The sequence below is a fragment of the Protopterus annectens genome, chromosome 10.part0 (assembly GCF_019279795.1).
Source record: "Protopterus annectens isolate FY-2018-M chromosome 10.part0, PAN1.0, whole genome shotgun sequence".
Taxonomy (NCBI): Eukaryota; Metazoa; Chordata; order Ceratodontiformes; family Protopteridae; genus Protopterus; species Protopterus annectens.
This window is the reverse complement of record NC_056744.1, coordinates 1,821,977,993-1,821,998,744: the sequence shown is the minus strand read 5'-3', so window position 1 is coordinate 1,821,998,744 and position 20,752 is coordinate 1,821,977,993. Positions and strand designations below refer to the sequence as shown.

The window sequence follows — 20,752 nt, the reverse complement described above, 5'->3', positions numbered from 1 at the left end:
ACATGTTCCACTGTACTCTCACAATCAAATTAATTCTAAAGAAAACAATTTTTTTTTCCATTCTTTTAAGAGCATGCTGATACGATCCTTTGCAGCTGTATTAACATGTCTAATCCTTCTAGTAGTTGGAGCTTCTGTCCCATGATGCCCTGCAAATTCAACACGCTTGCTATACAGCGCTATCAGTTACTCAGTTGTTTATGATGGCTTATCTGTCGCCCACAAGCAGTGAACGATGGATCAGCTAAATGATAGGCATTTTAATAACATATACTAACAACATCCTCATGGCTGCCTCAGGCATGTGACCTGTAAGAGATACGGATTTTATTCTATAAATAGCAAACAACAGCGTACACTAACAATGGCTTAACGGTTACTTAAAGAGTCAATTTATATTAACAGCTCGCAGCGGCTTACCCCATTTCAGATGCACTAAGGAGAGGGGTACAAACTGCACCATGTTGCCGAAACAAACCATCTGTAAGAGTGAAGGTAAAAGATCAACATTAGCTGTACCAAACCAGCCACTTCTGCCATACCAGAGCTACACGACATACAAGCAGTTAAATGACTTGTGTAACAGAAACCAGAACTTCTGTCATACCAGAGCTACACGACATACAAGCAGTTAAATGACTTGTGTAACAGAAACCAGAACTTCTGTCATACCAGAGCTACACGACATACAAGCAGTTAAATGACTTGTGTAACAGAAACCAGAACTTCTGTCATACCAGAGCTACACGACATACAAGCAGTTAAATGACTTGTGTAACAGAAACCAGAACTTCTGCCATACCAGAGCTACACGACATACAAGCAGTTAAATGACTTGCGTAACAGAAACCAAAATGTCTGTCATACCAGAGCTACACAACATACAAGCAGTTAAATGACTTGTGTAACAGAAACCAGAACTTCTGCCATACCAGAGCTACACGACATACAAGCAGTTAAATGACTTGTATAACAGAAACCAGAACTTCTGCCATACCAGAGCTATACGACATACAAGCAGTTAAATGACTTGTGTAACAGAAACCAGAATGTCTGTCATACCAGAGTTACACAACATACAAGCAGTTAAATGACTTGTGTAACAGAAACCAGAACTTCTGCCACACCAGAGCTACACAACATACAAGCAGTTAAATGACTTGTGTAACAGAAACCAGAATGTCTGTCATACCAGAGTTACACAACATACAAGCAGTTAAATGACTTGTGTAACAGAAACCAGAACTTCTGCCATACCAGAGCTACACGACATGCAAACAGTTAAATGACTTGTGTAACAGAAACCAGAACTTCTGCCATACCAGAGCTATACGACATACAAGCAGTTAAATGACTTGTGTAACAGAAACCAGAATGTCTGTCATACCAGAGTTACACAACATACAAGCAGTTAAATGACTTGTGTAACAGAAACCAGAACTTCTGCCACACCAGAGCTACACAACATACAAGCAGTTAAATGACTTGTGTAACAGAAACCAGAATGTCTGTCATACCAGAGTTACACAACATACAAGCAGTTAAATGACTTGTGTAACAGAAACCAGAACTTCTGCCATACCAGAGCTACACGACATGTAAACAGTTAAATGACTTGTGTAACAGAAACCAGAACTTCTGTCATACCAGAGCTACACGACATACAACCAGTTAAATGACTTGGGTAACACAAACCAGAACTTCTGTCATACCAGAGCTACACGACATACAAGCAGTTAAATGACTTGTGTAACAGAAACCAGAACTTCTGTCATACCAGAGCTACACGACATACAAGCAGTTAAATGACTTGTGTAACAGAAACCAGAACTTCTGTCATACCACAGCTACACGACATACAAGCAGTTAAATGACTTGTGTAACAGAAACCAGAATGTCTGTCATACCAGAGCTACACAACATACAAGCAGTTAAATGACTTGTGTAACAGAAACCAGAACTTCTGTCATACCACAGCTGCATGATATACAGGCAGTTAAAAGACTTGTGTAACAGAAACCAGAACGTCTGTCATACCAGAGCTACACGACATACAAGCAGTTAAAAGACTTGTGTAATGGTGATCTGAATTCCTGTCATACCTGAGCTACACAACATACAGCTAGTTAAATGATTCATTTAACAGAAAACAGAACTCCTGTCATACCAGAGGTACATGACATGTTGTTGTGTCTTTCGGCTTTTCCCAGTTAGGGGTCGCCACAGTGTTACTCCGGTTCACTAATGACTGGCAGAAGATTTTTACGTGCCGAGTTGCTGGCCCTGCCGCACAACCTTCAACGAAGGTACGCCCCTTCACGCATGTCTCCACACAGAAGATGCTTTAGCTGAGAATCAAACGGACAACATCTTGCTGTGAGGCGACAATGCTACCGCAGCACCACCACCGCAGTTACCAGAGGTACATGACATACAGGCAGTTAAATGGTAACAGATCACACACTACTTAATCAGTGTAATCTGAACGCACACTATGGCACCATACAGACCTGTCATGGTACAAAAAATATAATCAATATTTGGAAGTACAGGATATCTGCAACATGCCCTTTATAACAGTTGAACTGGGGAACAGAACATATTCTTCTAGTAGCACTGGTCCTGTCCGAAGCTAATATGCCTTACCTGTGAAGGTAATGACAGACTTCTGATCCTCCTCTTCAGCGGCTGAGCTTAATGCTGCCGAAAGGCTGCAAGACAAAGACATAAGATAAAAAAGAGAGAGAGAGAGAGAGAGAAAGAATAACAAACACAGATTATTTTCAGTGGCTCCAAGCACACAAGTTTGAACTCCATTGAAAATCACCTACTTAACTCTGTAAATCAAAGCTCGTTACCTCCTTGCCAGCTGACATTACACCATAAGGAAAGCTTATTTTCAGAGTACTGTGTGAATTTTATCTTTTTCTATTGTTCTCCCATCAGCAACACCTAGTACTACATTCATTCATGTATTATGGAAGCCACAATGCACAGCTATATGCTAATTCACTGGTTTACAGAGATTTTATGAACTTTAATTAGGAAATGACATCCAGTTTCGTCAAGTACTGCTGCACATTACAGACATGAAATTAACTATGAAAAAGGTTACTGGTCACATTAACTCGCACAGTGACAGACTCCTTGCAGTACTATGAACCTGCTTAGAAAAGCCTAGGTCTGGATAGATATCAAACTGAAGGCTTACACCTCTGTTTAAAATAACAACAATAAATTCCACAAAACTATACTGACTAAATGCCAGCCTGCTCAAAACAGAGTAGCGAATTTCCTCTAACAAGGCATAAACTCAGCAGGTGTGGACATATATTTCTTTGTTAGCAAGTAAGTTCAATCTAGCCAGCGCAATGGCAAGAAGAGCTATCAAAGTTTTTAACGTTCACAGGGCCAGAGACTTACAACTGAGCGAAGATAATCATACCTGGCTATTCCAAGCAGAATGCAGACAGATGTGAGATGGATTCATAGAATTTTCAGCCTCATATCTTGTTGGTCTATATTAGCCTGGAAGCATATACTTACTTATTAACGAGAACTGTAACAACTTGTCACATCGATATAGCACTAACTAAATAGACTTCTAAGATGATTGCAAAGTGATCAGACCTCCAAACTGTGAAAACTGAGAAATTATTAAAAAGGGAATAAAAGTGATCAATCAGGGTAAAATTCAGTTAGTAGCTAGTAATTAAACTGCCTGGAAGCCAGCAAAAGTAGAAATTTTGAAAGTTCATATCTACTAGAATGGGAGAAGAAAAAGATCTGGCTAGGAAGAACTTTGCAGCTATTCAGCAAAAGCAGTTCAAGCTTCAGCTTCCGTACAGGAGATGGCTTCCAGTAATTAAGATGAAAAAATAAATCAAATGCACCGACAGGTGTTAAAAGTCAGACAGTGCAGAATACAAAGTAAAATGACAAAAAGCTAGACAAATAGAAGCTTTAAGTGGCTATTTAGAGGCTGAAATGAAGAAAAAACACTTCCTGACAAGGTTTCTCAAAAACGGTTAAAAAAAAAAAAGTAGAATAAGACCAAGCATGCACAGAAAACCTGAAATCTACTCCTATATCAAAAACGCGCAGTATCTTCCTTTCAGTTACCACTAATTTTATCAAAGTACAAATAAAAAAAATGATCTGTTTTTCTATACCAGGATTTGTTAACCAAGTGGACGCATTGTGTGGATGCTCCAAATCTGGTCTTGAGAAAACAACCATGACCTATATTATTAAAGATGCTAATCACACTAGCAGAAAAGGCTGCTACCAACAGTTCTGTGGCAGAAGGGAATGTAATAAAAAATGGAGACACCAGAGTGTTATGGAAAATGGTTATTCGCTGTATAATAGGCAGGAAGACAAGCTTATCCGTCAATCAGGCGACGGCATGACGCGGGAAGGAGATTCAAGTTACTAGATATTTTTGCCTGGACGATCAAACATTTTTGGATTCATAACAAGCTACAGTGGGAGTAAAAAAAAGTTTAGGTAAATTAAGTCAGCAAGCTGAAGGGGACTCTGCTTGTCAGTATTCTAACAAAAGCAAAGCTGAGCTAAAGGAAATGCTTTAGAGACAGAAAAAAACAAAAACAATCCCAGGAACCGAGTAGAAAAGCCAAGAGCACACTGGACTTTACCCTGAAACTGGTGTTCATAGGTTCATACTAGGCTATCTGCCCTAGGGCATTTATAAGCCTAGCCAGAGTGTGTTTGGCTTTCGCCACCCATTTTAAATTAATTTTGCTATGCCCTTTTTCGAGGTTAGTATACTGTGCCTCTGTCTAACAGTGACACAGAAGTGATACCCGGGGTAAACCTACCATCTCCCATCCACTCATCAAGATTCCTCTTGAAGAGAGTCAATGAGGGACTCTGCCTAACCTGGACTGGGATTTTATTCCAGAGTGAAGGGAGCCTCTGGGTTATGAATCTGTCCCTCCAGCATGTCCTATTTATTCCAGTGCTGAGGCTCAAGTCTCTCGAGTGCGTAGCTCGATGGGATTTGGATTTTCTGAGGTGCAGCATGTCCATTAATTCAGGGTTGGACATGGCTTTATACGTCAGGCACAGATCGCCTCTGAGCAGGCGGTATGCCACCGAGTAGAGCTGGAGTTTCTTTAACCGGGCAGCATATGGCATCTGTTTGAGCCCTATGATCCTCTTGGTGAGGTACTTTTGGTGTCTTTCCAGTTGCTGCAGGTGTCTGATAAGGTACATCCCAAAAGGGGCATTGTACTCAATTATGGGCCTGATGAGGGATGAGTAAAGAGGCACGATGACCTCCCCTGATCTAGATGTGAATCCCTTCATGATTAGGTGGGCTATATAAAAAGTGTTTTTCTAACCACTTCGGCCACGTGGTTGTCAAATGAGAGATTGCTATCAACTTGGGTCCCCAGGTCCCTAATTACTTCTTCCGTACTTAATGGATTACCACCTATGTGGTAATTTGTGGGCACTTTGTTTTTGCCAAAGGGTATGACTATACACTTTTTGGCATTTAGCTTGAGGCCATGGCTCTGGCACCAGTTGTCTGTTTCTTGAGAGGCTGAGATGATCAGCTGAAAACCAGCAACAATGCGAAATTAGTGACTAAGTGGGAGAATTGTAAAGCATCAATCCCATTACAACTAGTTTAGACATGCGAACTGTGGTTCTGCAATATCTGGTTCAAAACTATTGGAAGTCTGCTGACTATGTTAATCTGGCTGAAGAATTTTAAAACATTTTATTTATTTAACATTTGTTTACCGGGAAAATCCGACTTGGAACAAAGCCAATTTTCAGTGGGGGCCTGGACAGAAACAGTCCAGATGCAGGTCTTTGAAATAAATCCCACTTTTGAACTTTAATGATACAAGTGACACCAAAAGGACTAAAAAGTAGCAACTAAGAAAACGCTTTTGTTATTATTTACAGATGTATAACATTTTCATGATGTAAACTATAGGTTACAGTGTAAAGCAGTTCTGTATAGTGTGAAATCAGATGCATATTAAATGAGTGGGGGAATTTTATTAGTGACTGCTGTATGTATTAGTTATATAAAAGTAAGAAAGTACTTTTTCTTGATTGTAATGTATCTATGCTTTACACTAACATAAAGGCTGGAAAGAACCAAGTGAACATGATGTTGTGATCTCGGGGTGCTTGGAGATGTAAGTATACTGATCATATATGCAGAATTAAAAGATAATGTTTTGTTTTGATGCAGATGTTTCAACTTATGTTCTTAGTTCAAGTTAGTCGTTTTTTTTCTTGCATTTAGAAAGTTACTGGTTTTTCCCCATGAACAAATGCTTTTTAGTTGGAGAGAAGGAGCCTGCAGGTTTCGGAAGCAAGTAATCATGAAAGGTCTGAAAAGTGTGGTCTTCATGAAATTTACAAGGTAGAACATGATTAAGTCTTAAAAGTAAACCAGCAAGCAGTTCAGTGAAAATACAAGTCTGAAAGTGCGGGAAGTGAACAGTACAAGCAGTTCAGTGAAAATACAAGTCTGAAAGTGCGGGAAGTGAACAGTACAAGCAGTTCAGTGAAAATACAAGTCTGAAAGTGCGGGAAGTGATCAGTACAAGCAGTTCAGTGAAAATACAAGTCTAAAAGTGCGGGAAGTGAACAGTCCAAGCAGTTCAGTGAAAATACAAGTCTGAAAGTGCGGGAAGTGAACAGTACAAGCAGTTCAGTGAAAATACAAGTCTGAAAGTGCGGGAAGTGATCAGTACAAGCAGTTCAGTGAAAATACAAGTCTGAAAGTGCAGGAAGTGAACAGTCGAAGCAGTTCAGTGAAAATACAAGTCAAAGTGCGGGAAGTTAACAGTACAAGCAGTTCAGTGAAAAGACAAGTCTGAAAGTGAGGGAAGTGAACAGTACAAGCAGTTCAGTGAAAAGACAAGTCTGAAAGTGAGGGAAGTGATCAGTACAAGCAGTTCAGTGAAAATACAAGTGTGAAAGTGCGGGAAGTGAACAGTAAAAGCAGTTCAGTGAAAATACAAGTCTGAAAGTGTGGGAAGTGATCAGAACAAGCAGTTCAGTGAAAATACAAGTGTGAAAATGCAGGAAGTGAACAGTACAAGCAGTTCAGTGAAAATACAAGTGTGAAAGTGCGGGAAGTGAACAGTACAAGCAGTTCAGTGAAAATACAAGTCTGAAAGTGTGGGAAGTGATCAGTACAAGCAGTTCAGTGAAACTACAAGTCTGAAAGTGTGGAAAGTGAACAGTCCAAGCAGTTGCTTCCCAAATACAAGAAAGCTCAATTTAAGCATTACCAATGCACATTTTCCTAAAGCAAAGAGACAAAGTTTACCAAAAGCTTGTAGGTGTTTTGTTTTCACATTTAGCAGGAGAAGAGAGAGAAGATAAAAACAGATAACTTGAGTAAGCAGAATACAGGCTTTAATACCTGCTTTAGTACGGTCAGCCCTAACTTTAATATAAGTAATGCCTGTGGAGATGCCACTGCTCCTGTTTGGAGGGGGTACATTTCCATTCTGGAAAGCATACAGTTTTGTGTTCTACACGTGGAAAATGGCTGGGGTTTTAAAAATGTGGTTAGGTTTTTTTTTCCTTTGGTGTTTTTATTAAAGTGAAAAGTCTAGGAAAATTTGAATGAGTTCAAATAGAGATGAGAAGAAACTAAAACAGCCTGCCTATCATTCGTACGTCCATGTAAGTTGCAAGTAACAAATGTGTGTGAGTAATAACCATTTTTACCAGTGTGGTAGCTTTGTCAACATTAATATGAAATGCAAAATAGCTTTACAGATATAAACAAAAAGCAGCGAGTACTGAATTACATTAATATGCGTAGGGTAAAAAAGCAACGTTCTAGGAGATGCATTTGGATAGAAATGAACAGGCGAATCTGACAAAATTGTTTTGAAAACAAACATTCAGTAGAATATCAAGGACAAAGGAAAATCAGGGTAATGACACCGATTACAAGAGGAACTCCAACAGTGAACAAAGAGAAAAATTACCATACTGGCACATTTGTGGGAGTAACAGGTTACTGGCAAGGCAGAAGGGGTAAACTAGGCTGCATTTACATTTTTTACCTAAAACTACAATTACAAAGCAATAGGAGAATTTTGGAAGGAAATAAACTTTCATCAGGGATTACTATTTATGGGTAGAGACTGGAACATGACTTGTAATAGTAAGGATGCATCAAGGAGACCTAGAAGGGAAAATGTAATCAAATAAAGAAGTTAGATTTCTGAACACATATCAGAATATTTGGTAGGGAAGATGTGAATTCAGTAGTACGAACTGAAACAGAATTGTCATATTATTCTCAAAGATGTAACTGAGCAAGACTGGACAGAAAGTGTATTTTTAGGAGCATGTTTAACACTTCAGGTCATGCACTAATAAAGACGAAGACAAAGATTCACGCTAATGAAGACAATCACTGATACTTGCTCCTTCCTACTTGTCTTTCACGAATGAAGAGAGGATTTTAAGGAACTGGTGGTGGAAATGATTTGAGAGTTAAGGAAGACAGAAAGTATTTCTGAAGGGATAGCTAGTGACGGAGATATAATGAAAAATACCTCTATAAGTATGGTACACGTAAGAGAGAAAGATACAAGAAATAAGTAAATGGGATTATTTAAATAATCTGACAAAGGATAAAATATCACAGAATAACAGTGGGAGTTGGGGAAGGTGTTCACATCACCGACACTTGGTACAGGATTTGATTCTCAATTTTGAAAAGGAAATTCAATAGGCTTAAAATGGTCCACAAGGGAGACTAGCTTAGTAATTATCTAGGAACCACAGATGCACCTTACTAAAAGGATACAAGGCCTAAACAACATGTCCTACATGCACAAGAAAACGTCCGAACTCAATCCACCAATATACACAGCTGTAACAAGAGAGTTCAAGAATCCACTGGCTGGGTGATATAATGAAACGTACTATATACTGTATAAAACCAAGTTTATTAAAAACATATAACGGTTAAGCGCTTTCATCTATTACCATTTACACTTCATCAGAACCATACATAAATAATTCCACACTCTTAAATAAGAATACCAAACTTTTAAAATATTGATTCCACCAATCCCATTGCATTGTCTCCTCCACCAATATAAAAGTTCCGTAGGTATTGTCAAAATACAAGTTTTTCCACTAGAAATCACATAAACAATCCTCACTGCTTGCAATAAATAAAGCATGTCATGTCTTGTAAATAAACACCTAAATATCTTACAATATTTTTGATATATTGTCATATTAACTATAAATAATACTACAACTAAGACTGAAATTCATACTTTAGCTTGCAATATAGATTTAACAGAGATATATTGATTAATGCCAGGTGGAGACGTCGCGTTCAACATTATCTGCCACTAGCTTCTTTCTCCCCCAAGATGTATTTGGTACAGCCACCTCTCTGACTTACTTGTACTAACTCCAATATAGCAAACTTAAAAGTTCTGCACCCCATGCTGTCCCGTACATGCCTATACAAGGCATTGTTGTCATCCTTTCTTTTTATAGCATATGTGTTCATATATTCGATCCTTAAAGCGTCTCCCTGTTTGTCCCACATAAAAACTGGGACATGATGTACAAAGGGCGAAATATATGAGATTTTTGATATAACAGTTACCTTGACAGAAATGTACTACACTTTTACTAACGTTGTCTACCTGTATGTGAACATCCTCTAATACTGCCCCACATTGGTTACAATGACCACACTTCCTTGTACCAATTTGACGTACTTTGGTACTAATGCTGTTCCTTTCAAATTTTCTCTTCAGATTAGTGCCTACACTATTAACAAACCTTAGTTCCTTCCCTACAATAGAGAATAATGTGTCATCACTCCTTAAAATATTCCAGTTATTTTTAATAATATTTTTTATATCTTCTGTGTATCTACTGTATGGTAGGACACATGCCTTATTATATTCACATTCCTCGTTACTTATAATTTTACTATCATTACTACTGGACGGCATACCTAATAATGGTTTGCATCTAGTGCCCCAATGTTTACTCACTCGCGCTTAACCGTTATGTTTTAATAAACTTGGTTTTAAACAGTATATAGTACGTTTCGTTATATCACCCAGCCAGTGGATTCTTGAACTCTCTTGTTACAGCTGTGTATAACATGTCCTACATGGACTGGCTCAAACCCTGTCACTATACTTGGTATCCGACAGACTGTTAAGGGGTGTCTTGTGTCTGGCATACAAGACATCCTGTGACCCAATACTGATGGATTTACTGCACATCAGCGAGTCCAATGGCATCACAACTCTTCGGTCTAGGGATGTAAACCTCTTCTGCAACATCAACAGAACAGTTTGGAGGGACAGGATTATTTCACAAAGGATACCACTGCTCTAGAGCAGATTCCCCATCAACATAAAACAAAGTTCATCTCTGTCCATATTCAAGCTAACTTAGCTCCATGGATGGAAAACAGACAATTTACCCCAGGACTGTCCTCTGTACTACTAATGGACAGAGGCATGCTTTATCCCATGCATGGGTCTCCACAAATAATCTCTGGTATGATTCCAGTTATTCTTATGGATAATATATAATAAATTGACCATGGGATGGGTAAAGCCCATTCATAACCAAATGGAAAATGTTTAATCTATCACAAAATGGTGAAATATGGCCTGCAAGAGCACCTAAGCCAGTATTTACCACTGCACCTATGAACTGCAGATGGTGAAAGTGAAAAATAGGGGAGTTTTCGGACAATAGGCATGAGTTTGGAAAGCTTGCTGTCATGCAACTATTTTTTGATAACTCTACAGACCTTTATTTAGCTCAATGACGTAAGCAACAGAAAAGTAGAAAGTGTCGAAGACAAACTTAAGAGAGCCTATGACAAAAAAAAAATAAAGAAAGGAAAAGAGAGAGTCTAGAGACACTACAGATATTCCAAATGTTGCTGAAAATGGGGAAACCAAGACACAAATGGAAATATTTATGGAAAATGTAATTATGGCAAGTTTGGAGGAAGGTTGAGTCTCAGAACTTAATAGCCAAGACAGGAAGAGAAGGGATAAAATAGTGATGTACAGTCAATAAACAGGAAAGTCTCCATGAGCAGACTGTATTCCTGCAGAAGTCTGGAAGCTGGGAGGAAAGAAAGCAATAAAGGCTTTAAAAGTTTTGTTTAACTATATTTTTGGGGGGGGGGGGGCAAGCACCTTGGAAGAAAGCGGTGTTGCATGTATTACCCAAGGATACCAAAGACCATTCAGGCCCAGCTTCATAATAGGCCCATTTCAATTTTAAACCAGGACTATAAAGTGTTCATGTTAATTCTAGCCAAAAGAACAGCAAAGGCATTACCAAAGTTGGTATGTGTGGATAAATGTGCTTTTGTGGAAGAATGCAAAGATTTTACTAAATTAAGTGAACAATGATGATCCAGAGGAAAGAAGATTGTAAAAAGGCATGCTATTTGTTGGTCCATCATGACACAGAAAAAGCATTTGATAGCTGGGATTTTTGAGAACAACATTTATAAGATTTGTGTATTCTGACATCCTTCTTTTAACCATATTGTTCTATTCTATTTGAAAAATAGGAGACAAGAGTTAATGCAGTAACATTCCACCCTTGACAAAACCAGGCAGGGGTGCCCTCTTTCTCCACTAATTTTTATTTTACATTTAGAACTGCTGCCAAAGAAAATAAGGACATCACAAATTCAAGGGTGTAACTACTATGCCACTCAAAAAAGTTTGCTTAATTTGCAGAAGATATTTTCTACTTCATAAATCCAGAAAAGGACATTTTGCAGTAGTGGACCATCTTGAGATGGTTTCAGATCTTTTCAGTATGTAAAGTAAATGAAGATGAAATAAAGGCAATAGCAGTAAACTAAGTACCCACTCAAGAAATGGCTCAGCAATACACATATTTATGGAGACACACGAAAGTATTTAGGCATATGATGAAAGGGGATTCTGTTATGGAAGCTAAGGCTATGTGGAAAGAAAACAAATGACAATGTAAAAATTGACAAACTGGAAGCTCCTGATTATGAATATGAACAGTAAGATACAAGAAATGAAAATGTTTTCAGTCCCCTTTTATCTACAAGTCCAGCATTTTTTTATCAGCCAAAAGACAAGTTGTGGATAATTAATAAAAAGAGGAGAAGGAATTTATTTAGGAGGGAACAAGGGTGAGAGTCAAGTTTGATGAACTGATTTTCCGGAAGTACAAAGTCGTTTTCAGTTACCTGGCTTGAAGCTTACTTTACAGCAACAGAGTTAAGAACGACATATGTAACACAAGCAACAGAGTTAAGAATAACACATGTAACGGAAGCAACAAAGTTAAGAATAACATGTAACAGAAGCAACAAAGTTAAGAATAACATGTAACAGAAGCAACAAAGTTAAGAATAACATGTAACAGAAGCAGCAGAGTTAAGAATGAAATATGGAACAAGCAACAGAGTTAAGAACGATATATGTAACAGAAGCAACAGAGTTAAGAATAACATATGTAACAGAAGCAACAGAGTTAAGAATGAAATATGGAACAAGCAACAGAGTTAAGAACGATATATGTAACAGAAGCAACAGAGTTAAGAATAACATATGTAACAGAAGCAACAGAGTTAAGAACATATGTAACAGAAGCAACAGAGTTAAGAACATATGTAACAGAAGCAACAGAGTTAAGAATAACATATGTAACAGAAGCAGCAGAGTTAAGAATAACATATGTAACAAAAGGAGCAGAGTTAAGAATGACATATGTAACAGAAGCAGTAGAGTTAAGAATGACATATGTAACAGAAGCAGTAGAGTTAAGAATGACATATGTAACAGAAGCAGCAGAGTTAACAATGACATGTAACAGAAGCAGCAGAGTTAAGAATGACATATATAACAGAAGCAACAGAGTTAAGAACGACATACGTAACAGAAGCAAGAGAGTTAAGAATGACATATGTAACAGAAGCAAGAGAGTTAAGAATGACATATGTAACAGAAGCAAGAGAGTTAAGAATGACATATGTAACAGAAGAAACAGAGTTAAGAACGACATATGTAACAGAAGCAGAGTTAAGAATAACATATGTAACAGAAGCAGCAGAGTTAAGAATGACATATGTAACAGAAGCAACAGAGTTAAGAATAACATATGTAACAGAAGCAGCAGAGTTAAGAACGACATATGTAACAGAAGCAGCAGAGTTAAGAATGACATATGCAACACAAGCAACAGAGTTAAGAATAACACATGTAACAGAAGCAACAGAGTTAAGAATAACACATGTAACAGAAGCAGCAGAGTTAAGAAGGACATATGTAACAGAAGCAGCAGAGTTAATAATAACATATGTAACAGAAGCAACAGAGTTAAGAACATGTAACAGAAGCAGCAGAGTTAAGAATAACATATGTAACAGAAGCAACAGAATTAAGAATAACATATGTAACAGAAGCAACAGAATTAAGAATAACATATGTAACAGAAGCAGCAGTGTTAAGAATGACATATGTAACAGATGCAACAGAGTTAAGAATGACATATGTAACAGAAGCAACAGAGTTAAGAATGACATATGTAACAGAAGCAACAGAGTTAAGAACATATGTAACAGAAGCAGCAGAGTTAAGAATAACATGCAACAGAAGCAGCAGAGTTAAGAATAACATATGTAACAGAAGCAACAGAGCTAAGAATAACATATGTAACAGAAGCAACAGAGTTAAGAATAACATGTAACAGAAGCAGCAGAGTTAAGAAAAACATATGTAACAGAAGCAGCAGTGTTAAGAATGACATATGTAACAGAAGCAACAGAGTTAAGAATGACATGTAACAAAAGCAGCAGAGTTAAGAATGACATATGTAACAGAAGCAACAGAGTTAAGAATAACATATGTAACAGAATCAGCAGAGTTAAGAATGACATGTAACAGAAGCAGCAGAGTTAATAACATATGCAACAGAAGCAACAGAGTTAAGAATGACATATGTAACAGAAGCAGCAGAGTTAAGAATAACATATGTAACAGAAGCACAAGAGTTAAGAACATATGTAACAGTAGCAACAGAGTTAAGAATAACATATGTAACAGAAGCAACAGAGTTAAGAATAGCATATCTAACAGAATCAGCAGAGTTAAGAATAACATGTAACAGAAACAGCAGAGTTAAGAATAACATATGTAACAGAAGGAACAGTTAAGAATAACATATGTAACAAAAAGAGCAGAGTTAAGAATAACACATGTAACAGAAGCAGCAGAGTTAAGAATATCATGTAACAGAAGCAGAAGAGTTAAGAACGACATATGGAACAAGCAACAGAGTTAAGAACGACATATGGAACAGAAGCAACAGCTAAGAATAACATATGTAACAGAAAGAACAGAGTTAAGAATGACAAATGTAACAGAAGCAACAGAGTTAAGAATGACATATGTAACAGAAGCAACAGATGTAAGAATGGCATATGTAACAGAAGCAACAGAGTTAAGAATAACATATGTAACAGAAGCAGCAGTGTTAAGAATGACATGTAACAGAAACAGCAGAGTTAAGAATGACATATGTAACAGAAGCAGCAGAGTTAAGAACGACATATGTAACAGAAGCAGCAGAGTTAAGAATGACATATGTAACAAAAGCAAGAGAGTTAAGAATGACATATGTAACAGAAGCAAGAGAGTTAAGAATGACATATGTAACAGAAGCAACAGAGTTAAGAACAACATATGTAACAGAAGCAACAGAGTTAAGAACGACATATGTAACAGAAGCAGCAGAGTTAAGAATGGCATATGTAACAGAAGCAGCAGAGTTAAGAATAACATGTAAGAGAAGCAGCAGAGTTAAGAACGACATATGGAACAAGCAACAGAGTTAAGTACGAGATATGTAACAGAAGCAACAGAGTTAAGAATAACATATGTAACAGAAGCAGTAGAGTCAAGAACGACATATGCAACACAAGCAACAGAGTTAAGAATGACATATGTAACAGAAGCAGCAGAGTTAAGAATAACATAAGTAACAGAAGCAAAAGAGTTAAGAATAACATATGTAACAGAAGCAACAGAGTTAAGAAGGACATATGTAACAGAAGCAGCAGAGTTAAGAATAACATATGTAACAGAAGCAACGGAGTTAAGAATAACATGCAACAGAAGCAGCAGAGTTAAGAATGACATATGTAACAGAAGCAACAGAGTTAAGAATAACATATGTAACAGAATCAGCAGAGTTATGAATAACATGTAACAGAAGCAGCAGAGTTAAGAATAACATATGTAACAGAAGCAACAGAGTTAAAAATAACATATGTAACAGAAGCAACAGAGTTAAGAATGACATATGTAACAGAAGCAAAAGAGTTAAGAATAACATATGTAACAGAAGCAACAGTTAAGAATGACATATGTAACAGAAGCAACAGAGTTAAGAATACATGCAACAGAAGCAGCAGAGTTAAGAATAACATGTAACAGAAGCAGCAGAGTTAAGAATAATATATGTAACAAAAGGAGCAGAGTTAAGAATGACATATGTAACAGAAGCAACAGAGTTAAGCATAACATATGTAACAGAAGCAACAGAGTTAATAATAACATATGTAACAGAAGCAACAGTTAAGAATGACATGTGTAACAGAAGCAACAGAGTTAAGAATAACATGTAACAGAAGCAGCAGAGTTAAGAATAACATGTAACAGAAGCAGCAGAGTTAAGAATAACATATGTAACAGAAGCAACAGAGTTAAGAATAACATATGTAACAGAAGCAGCAGTGTTAAGAATGACATATGTAACACAAGCAACAGAGTTAAGAATAACGTATGTAACAGAAGCAGCAGTGTTAAGAATGACATATGTAACACAAGCAACAGAGTTAAGAATGACATATGTAACAGAATCAGCAGAGTTAAGAATAACATATGTAACAAAAGCAGCAGAGTTAAGAATAACATATGTAACAGAAGCAACAGCATTAAGAATAACATGTAACAGAAGCAGCAGAGTTAAGAATGACATATGTAACAGAAGCAACAGAGTTAATAACATATGTAACAGAAGCAGCAGAGTTAAGAATGACATATGTAACAGAAGCAACAGAGTTAAGAATGACATATGTAACAGAATCAGCAGAGTTAAGAATAACATATGTAACAGAAGCAACAGAGTTAAGAATAACATATGTAACAGAAGCAGCAGTGTTAAGAATGACATATGTAACACAAACAACAGAGTTAAGAATGACATATGTAACAGAATCAGCAGAGTTAAGAATAACATATGTAACAAAAGCAGCAGAGTTAAGAATAACATATGTAACAGAAGCAACAGCATTAAAAATAACATGTAACAGAAGCAGCAGTGTTAAGAATAACATATGTAACACAAGCAACAGAGTTAAGAATGACATAAGGAACGAGCAACAGAGTTAAGAATGACATATGTAACAAAAGCAGACTGTTACAAATGAAAGTAGAAAAGGATGAAGAAGAAGCTGGGGTGGGGATGAGGGGAGAGAGATAAAGAGATGCTAGAGTTTCTTTGCAAATACTTAAGGAAAACAATAACCACACAGAATATTACTTTCATAAAGTAGCAACATGTATTTTAAGAGCTAAGACAATGTGGAAATTTAGAAAGGGGATTCACTGATACTTTTCTATACCTCTACTTGCAGGTACACCTGGCAAGAGGGAGCTGGAATTACTGGAGGAAATTAGCAAATGTCTTTGGAGCAAGTAAATTGGGAGGGAAAGATAATACTGTGAGTTGAGGTTAAGCAGAAGTTTGGACTGCAGATTAGAGACTGCACTCCAAAAAATGGAAAGATAAGATACAGGCAGAGAGAAAAGGCTAGGGGAATGATAGTAGACGTTTTTGTAGAACAGAAGCAGCTGTTAAAAAGGGATAATTATTAGAGCACATGGAACAGTACATAACTATAACAATCAGATAAGTTAAAAAAAGACAGTAGAGAGAGAATGAAAAGGCATTTTGCAAAGGAATAACGGAAAGACATATCCAACGCTCCTCGCTGAGCAACAACTTCCATAACAGGTTCATAGGTCGGTGCTAGGCTAGCAGCCCCAGGGCCTATACAGCAGAGCCATAACAATTCCCTGGCTATTACTTCCCTGGACCCCTGTCTAGCAGGGCGACGGATGTGATCCCTGGGGTGAATTTCCTTTCTCCCGTCCAATCGTCAAGGTTCCTTTTGAAGATTTAAGATTTTTGCTAGGAAGCTTTTGCATACGCATTTTCATACCCCAAGAAGATGACAGGATTCTTCCTCATATAGACTGCAAATCAGAGGTGTGATGAGGAAGAGACAAGCAAAAGGGAATCATTTTTCTGTGAATGTAATGAATTGTTAGATTTTCAAAACTCCCTACAAAGACAGAAATGTATGGGGTACAACTAGCTGCAACTATGGGTATATGTCTTATTCTTGACATATGAATTGCCTTGACATTGCAAAACCTTGCTAAGTTTGAATGTTATTGGCTGCCAAAAAAGCAATTACTAGAAAACAGACACCAAAACTTCTTCCCAATGAAGTCCTGGAAATTGCAAAGGCAATAAAATAATTGGAATTGGGATCTTTAGAAAAGGGAAGAAGCACATTTTATGGAAATAAATAAAACTGGTGGAGTAATACAGTACAATAACATTCAGGAAGATGAGTGCAGTTTAAAAGAAGGCAGAGATTGAGCAAATTATAATGCTGTAGTGAATGAAAACTATTAATATAGATTAAAATGAGATCAATTACGAAGTCCAGGAAAAGGCTGCCAGAACAGTTGGAGGAAAGCTCCTGTACACAGGAGAAGTCCCCGAAAAAAAAAGACAAAAAATTAATATATAAAAAAAAGTTTATTCCATAAGCGCTTTCATCCTCAACAGTAAGAACTTCATCAGAACCAACAAAAAACAAATAACTCCATTTATACAAGACTCAATGTCATCATATGCACAATTAACTAAACAAACACATCCCCTTAAAGATACCCATAAAAGTATGTATATAAAGATTTAACAGTTTTAAAATGTAATCATGACTTAAAAGGTATAACAATATCTCATGGTTAAAGTACATTTGGGGAGTTTTTCTACCTAACCAAAGCCAAAGGCTTTAATAAAGGACTAATTTTATTTAATTTTTATTTATTTATTTGCAGTTGGTTTACCAGGATAGTCCATTGGGCCAAAATGAATCCGTTTTCAATGGAGTCCTGGGGAGAAAAGCTCCAAATCTAAAATAGGTTACAGTAGGTTATTCATAGTAGTTTTACAAATTATACAATTATACAAAAGTTAAAGATACAAGAAAAACAATTTCAAATAATACAGCAAAACTAGAATTAATACAGACTAGTGATGAAATTAATAGATAATACAGACTAAAAGAAATATTGCATGAAAGTACTGAAAAATAATAAGATATTAGGAAGCAAACACTTAGGAGGTGTGGCCTAGTGAGTTCTTTCCAAATATCCTAGGAATAATAATGTGTGAGTTAGGGGTAAATAATAAGGAAAAATGCAGGAGGAAAACGGGGAAAAGAAGGAAGATGGAAACTGCAAGTGTTAGTTATGTGGGGTGGGAGCAGGAGCATTCCCAATGGGATACTAGATGTGAATGAAGAGATATTTTAAAAATAAAATGGTTGGGGTGGTGCGAATGGACGGTGGTAGGGAGTTCCAAAGGTATGCAAGGCCATAAGACAGAAGATTTTTGCCTGGGGGACAAGTTGGTTTATATACTTCTAATAGATTTTGATTGTTGGACCTTAATACTCTATCAGGTAGGTGCATTTTAAAGGCTGATGAAAGGGAGGGACAGAGGGAGGGGTTGAAAATGAGCTTGTGTGCAAGAGTTAGTTGAGTGTATGTGAGATAACTGGGTAGCTCTAGCCATTTTAGTTTTTGGAGAGAGGAACAGTGGTGGGTGGAGGACTTGTGGTTGGTAGCGAACTTGGCGATTTTATTGTAGCAAGAGGAAAGTTGTGTTTTTAGTGAGGTCTGTAGATTAGTTAGGAGTGGAGCTCCATAGAGAAGGGAGGGGATAAGAAATGAGGTAGAGAGAGTGATTTTGGTAGCAGGTGTAAGGTAATGATTTTGTCGGTAGAGCATACCTAGTTTTTGATGTTTTTTTTTTTATATTTAGCTGTAGGTGAGAGTTGAATTTGAGCTGGCTATCAATTTGGACCACAAGTAACTTGGTCTCTGACACCAGTTCCAGAGGTAAGTTATTTTGACTAGTGATAGAGAATGTGTTTTTATCGAAAGACATTACTTTGGAGGGGGTAAATAACATTAATGTGGTTTTGGAGGCATTGAGTGCTAGGTGATTTCTTTTCATCCATTCCTCAGTGGTTGTAAAAGCATCTTGAGTCAGTTTTAGGAGTGAGGGGATAGAAGTGGCAGAGCAGATAATAGAAGAATCATCTGCGTACTGGATGATGTCTGAGAATGGGATAGAGTTGCAGAAATCATTTATAAATATATTAAAGAGAAGGGGGCGCAGTATGGAGCCCTGGGGTACTCCAGTAGGGGTATTTGAAATGAGGAGGTGACCTTTTTCCATTTTACTGCTTGATATCTGTTAGATAAGTGGCTGGAGAACCAGTTCAAAGAGGAGGGAGATAGGTTAAGTTTTGAGAGTTTAGTTAGTAGCAGGCTGTGAGAGACAGTGTCAAAGGCCTTAGAGAGGTCGAGTAGTAGGGTAGAAACAATCTGGCCAGAGTCACGGGCGTTATTTACAGTTTCAAGGAAGGAGAGGAGGGCAGTCATAGTGCTATGATTTGGTCTGAAGCCGTGTTGTGTGGGAGTTAGTAGGTGATTATCTAAGAGATGTGGAAGGAGTTGTAGTTGAATACACTTTTCTAGGAGTTTAGAGATGGGGGACAGAATAGCGATGAGGCGGAAATTAGTAACATCGTTACTGTTGCCACCTTTATGTAAAGGTATGATATAGGCCTTTTTCCAGATTTGGGGTACTATACATTCTTGGATAGAGCGGTTGATTAAGATGCTACTGGGGTAGGCGACTGCTTCAGCAGCTTTGCTAAGGAAGTAGGAAGGGATGTTATCAGGAGCATTAGTGCATGGCTTCAGTTTCAGAAGGAGTTTCTTTATAGTAGAAGTGGGTATAGGTTTTAATGAGAGAAAAGGAGAGTGTGAAGAGGGGGAAATTAGGGGCAGATGAAGATAATGAAGTAGTTAGAGTAGGAGAAGGAGTGGAGGAACGCGAGTTAGTAGATGGGAATGAGGAAGTAGTAGCAGTGCAGGGTAGAGTGTTGGTGGGGGAGTATTGGAGAATGTAGTGGTATTAGAGAAAGATGATGTTAATTTGGAAATAGATTCAATGAAAATGAGTTAAATTGGGTAGCCAAATCTAGGTCAGGAGTGTTTGGGTCTGGGGTAGGGGTGTCTTGTTTGCTGGGGTTAAGGAGAGTAGAGATACCTTTCCAGAATTTCTGAGGGTTTGATTTATTATTGTTTTGGAGTGTGGAAAAGTAATTTTGTCGATCAGAGATTATGAGCTTTTTTACCTTATTTCGAAGTATTTTATATTCATTATGGACTAGGGGGGATTTGTTTTTCTGGTAGTGTGCAAAGACTTTACCTCTGTGCCGCATAGTTGCTAGTGTGTTTTTGGTTAGCCAAGGGGCTGTTTTAATTTTAATTCTCTTAGTCCTTAAGAGTGCATGTGA

At 37.4% G+C, this 20,752-nt stretch overlaps 1 protein-coding gene across 1 annotated transcript in view; it reads right to left on the bottom strand.

Moving 5' to 3' along the window:
* THOC6 (THO complex 6) overlaps positions 1-20,752 on the bottom strand; it is a gene marked incomplete in the record, with an annotated part of 295,129 nt that overhangs the window by 259,154 nt on the left and 15,223 nt on the right. Inside the window, 1 exon segment of the mRNA XM_044086675.1 lies at positions 2,647-2,711. Within this exon segment, the coding sequence (XP_043942610.1) occupies positions 2,647-2,711 (65 nt within the window).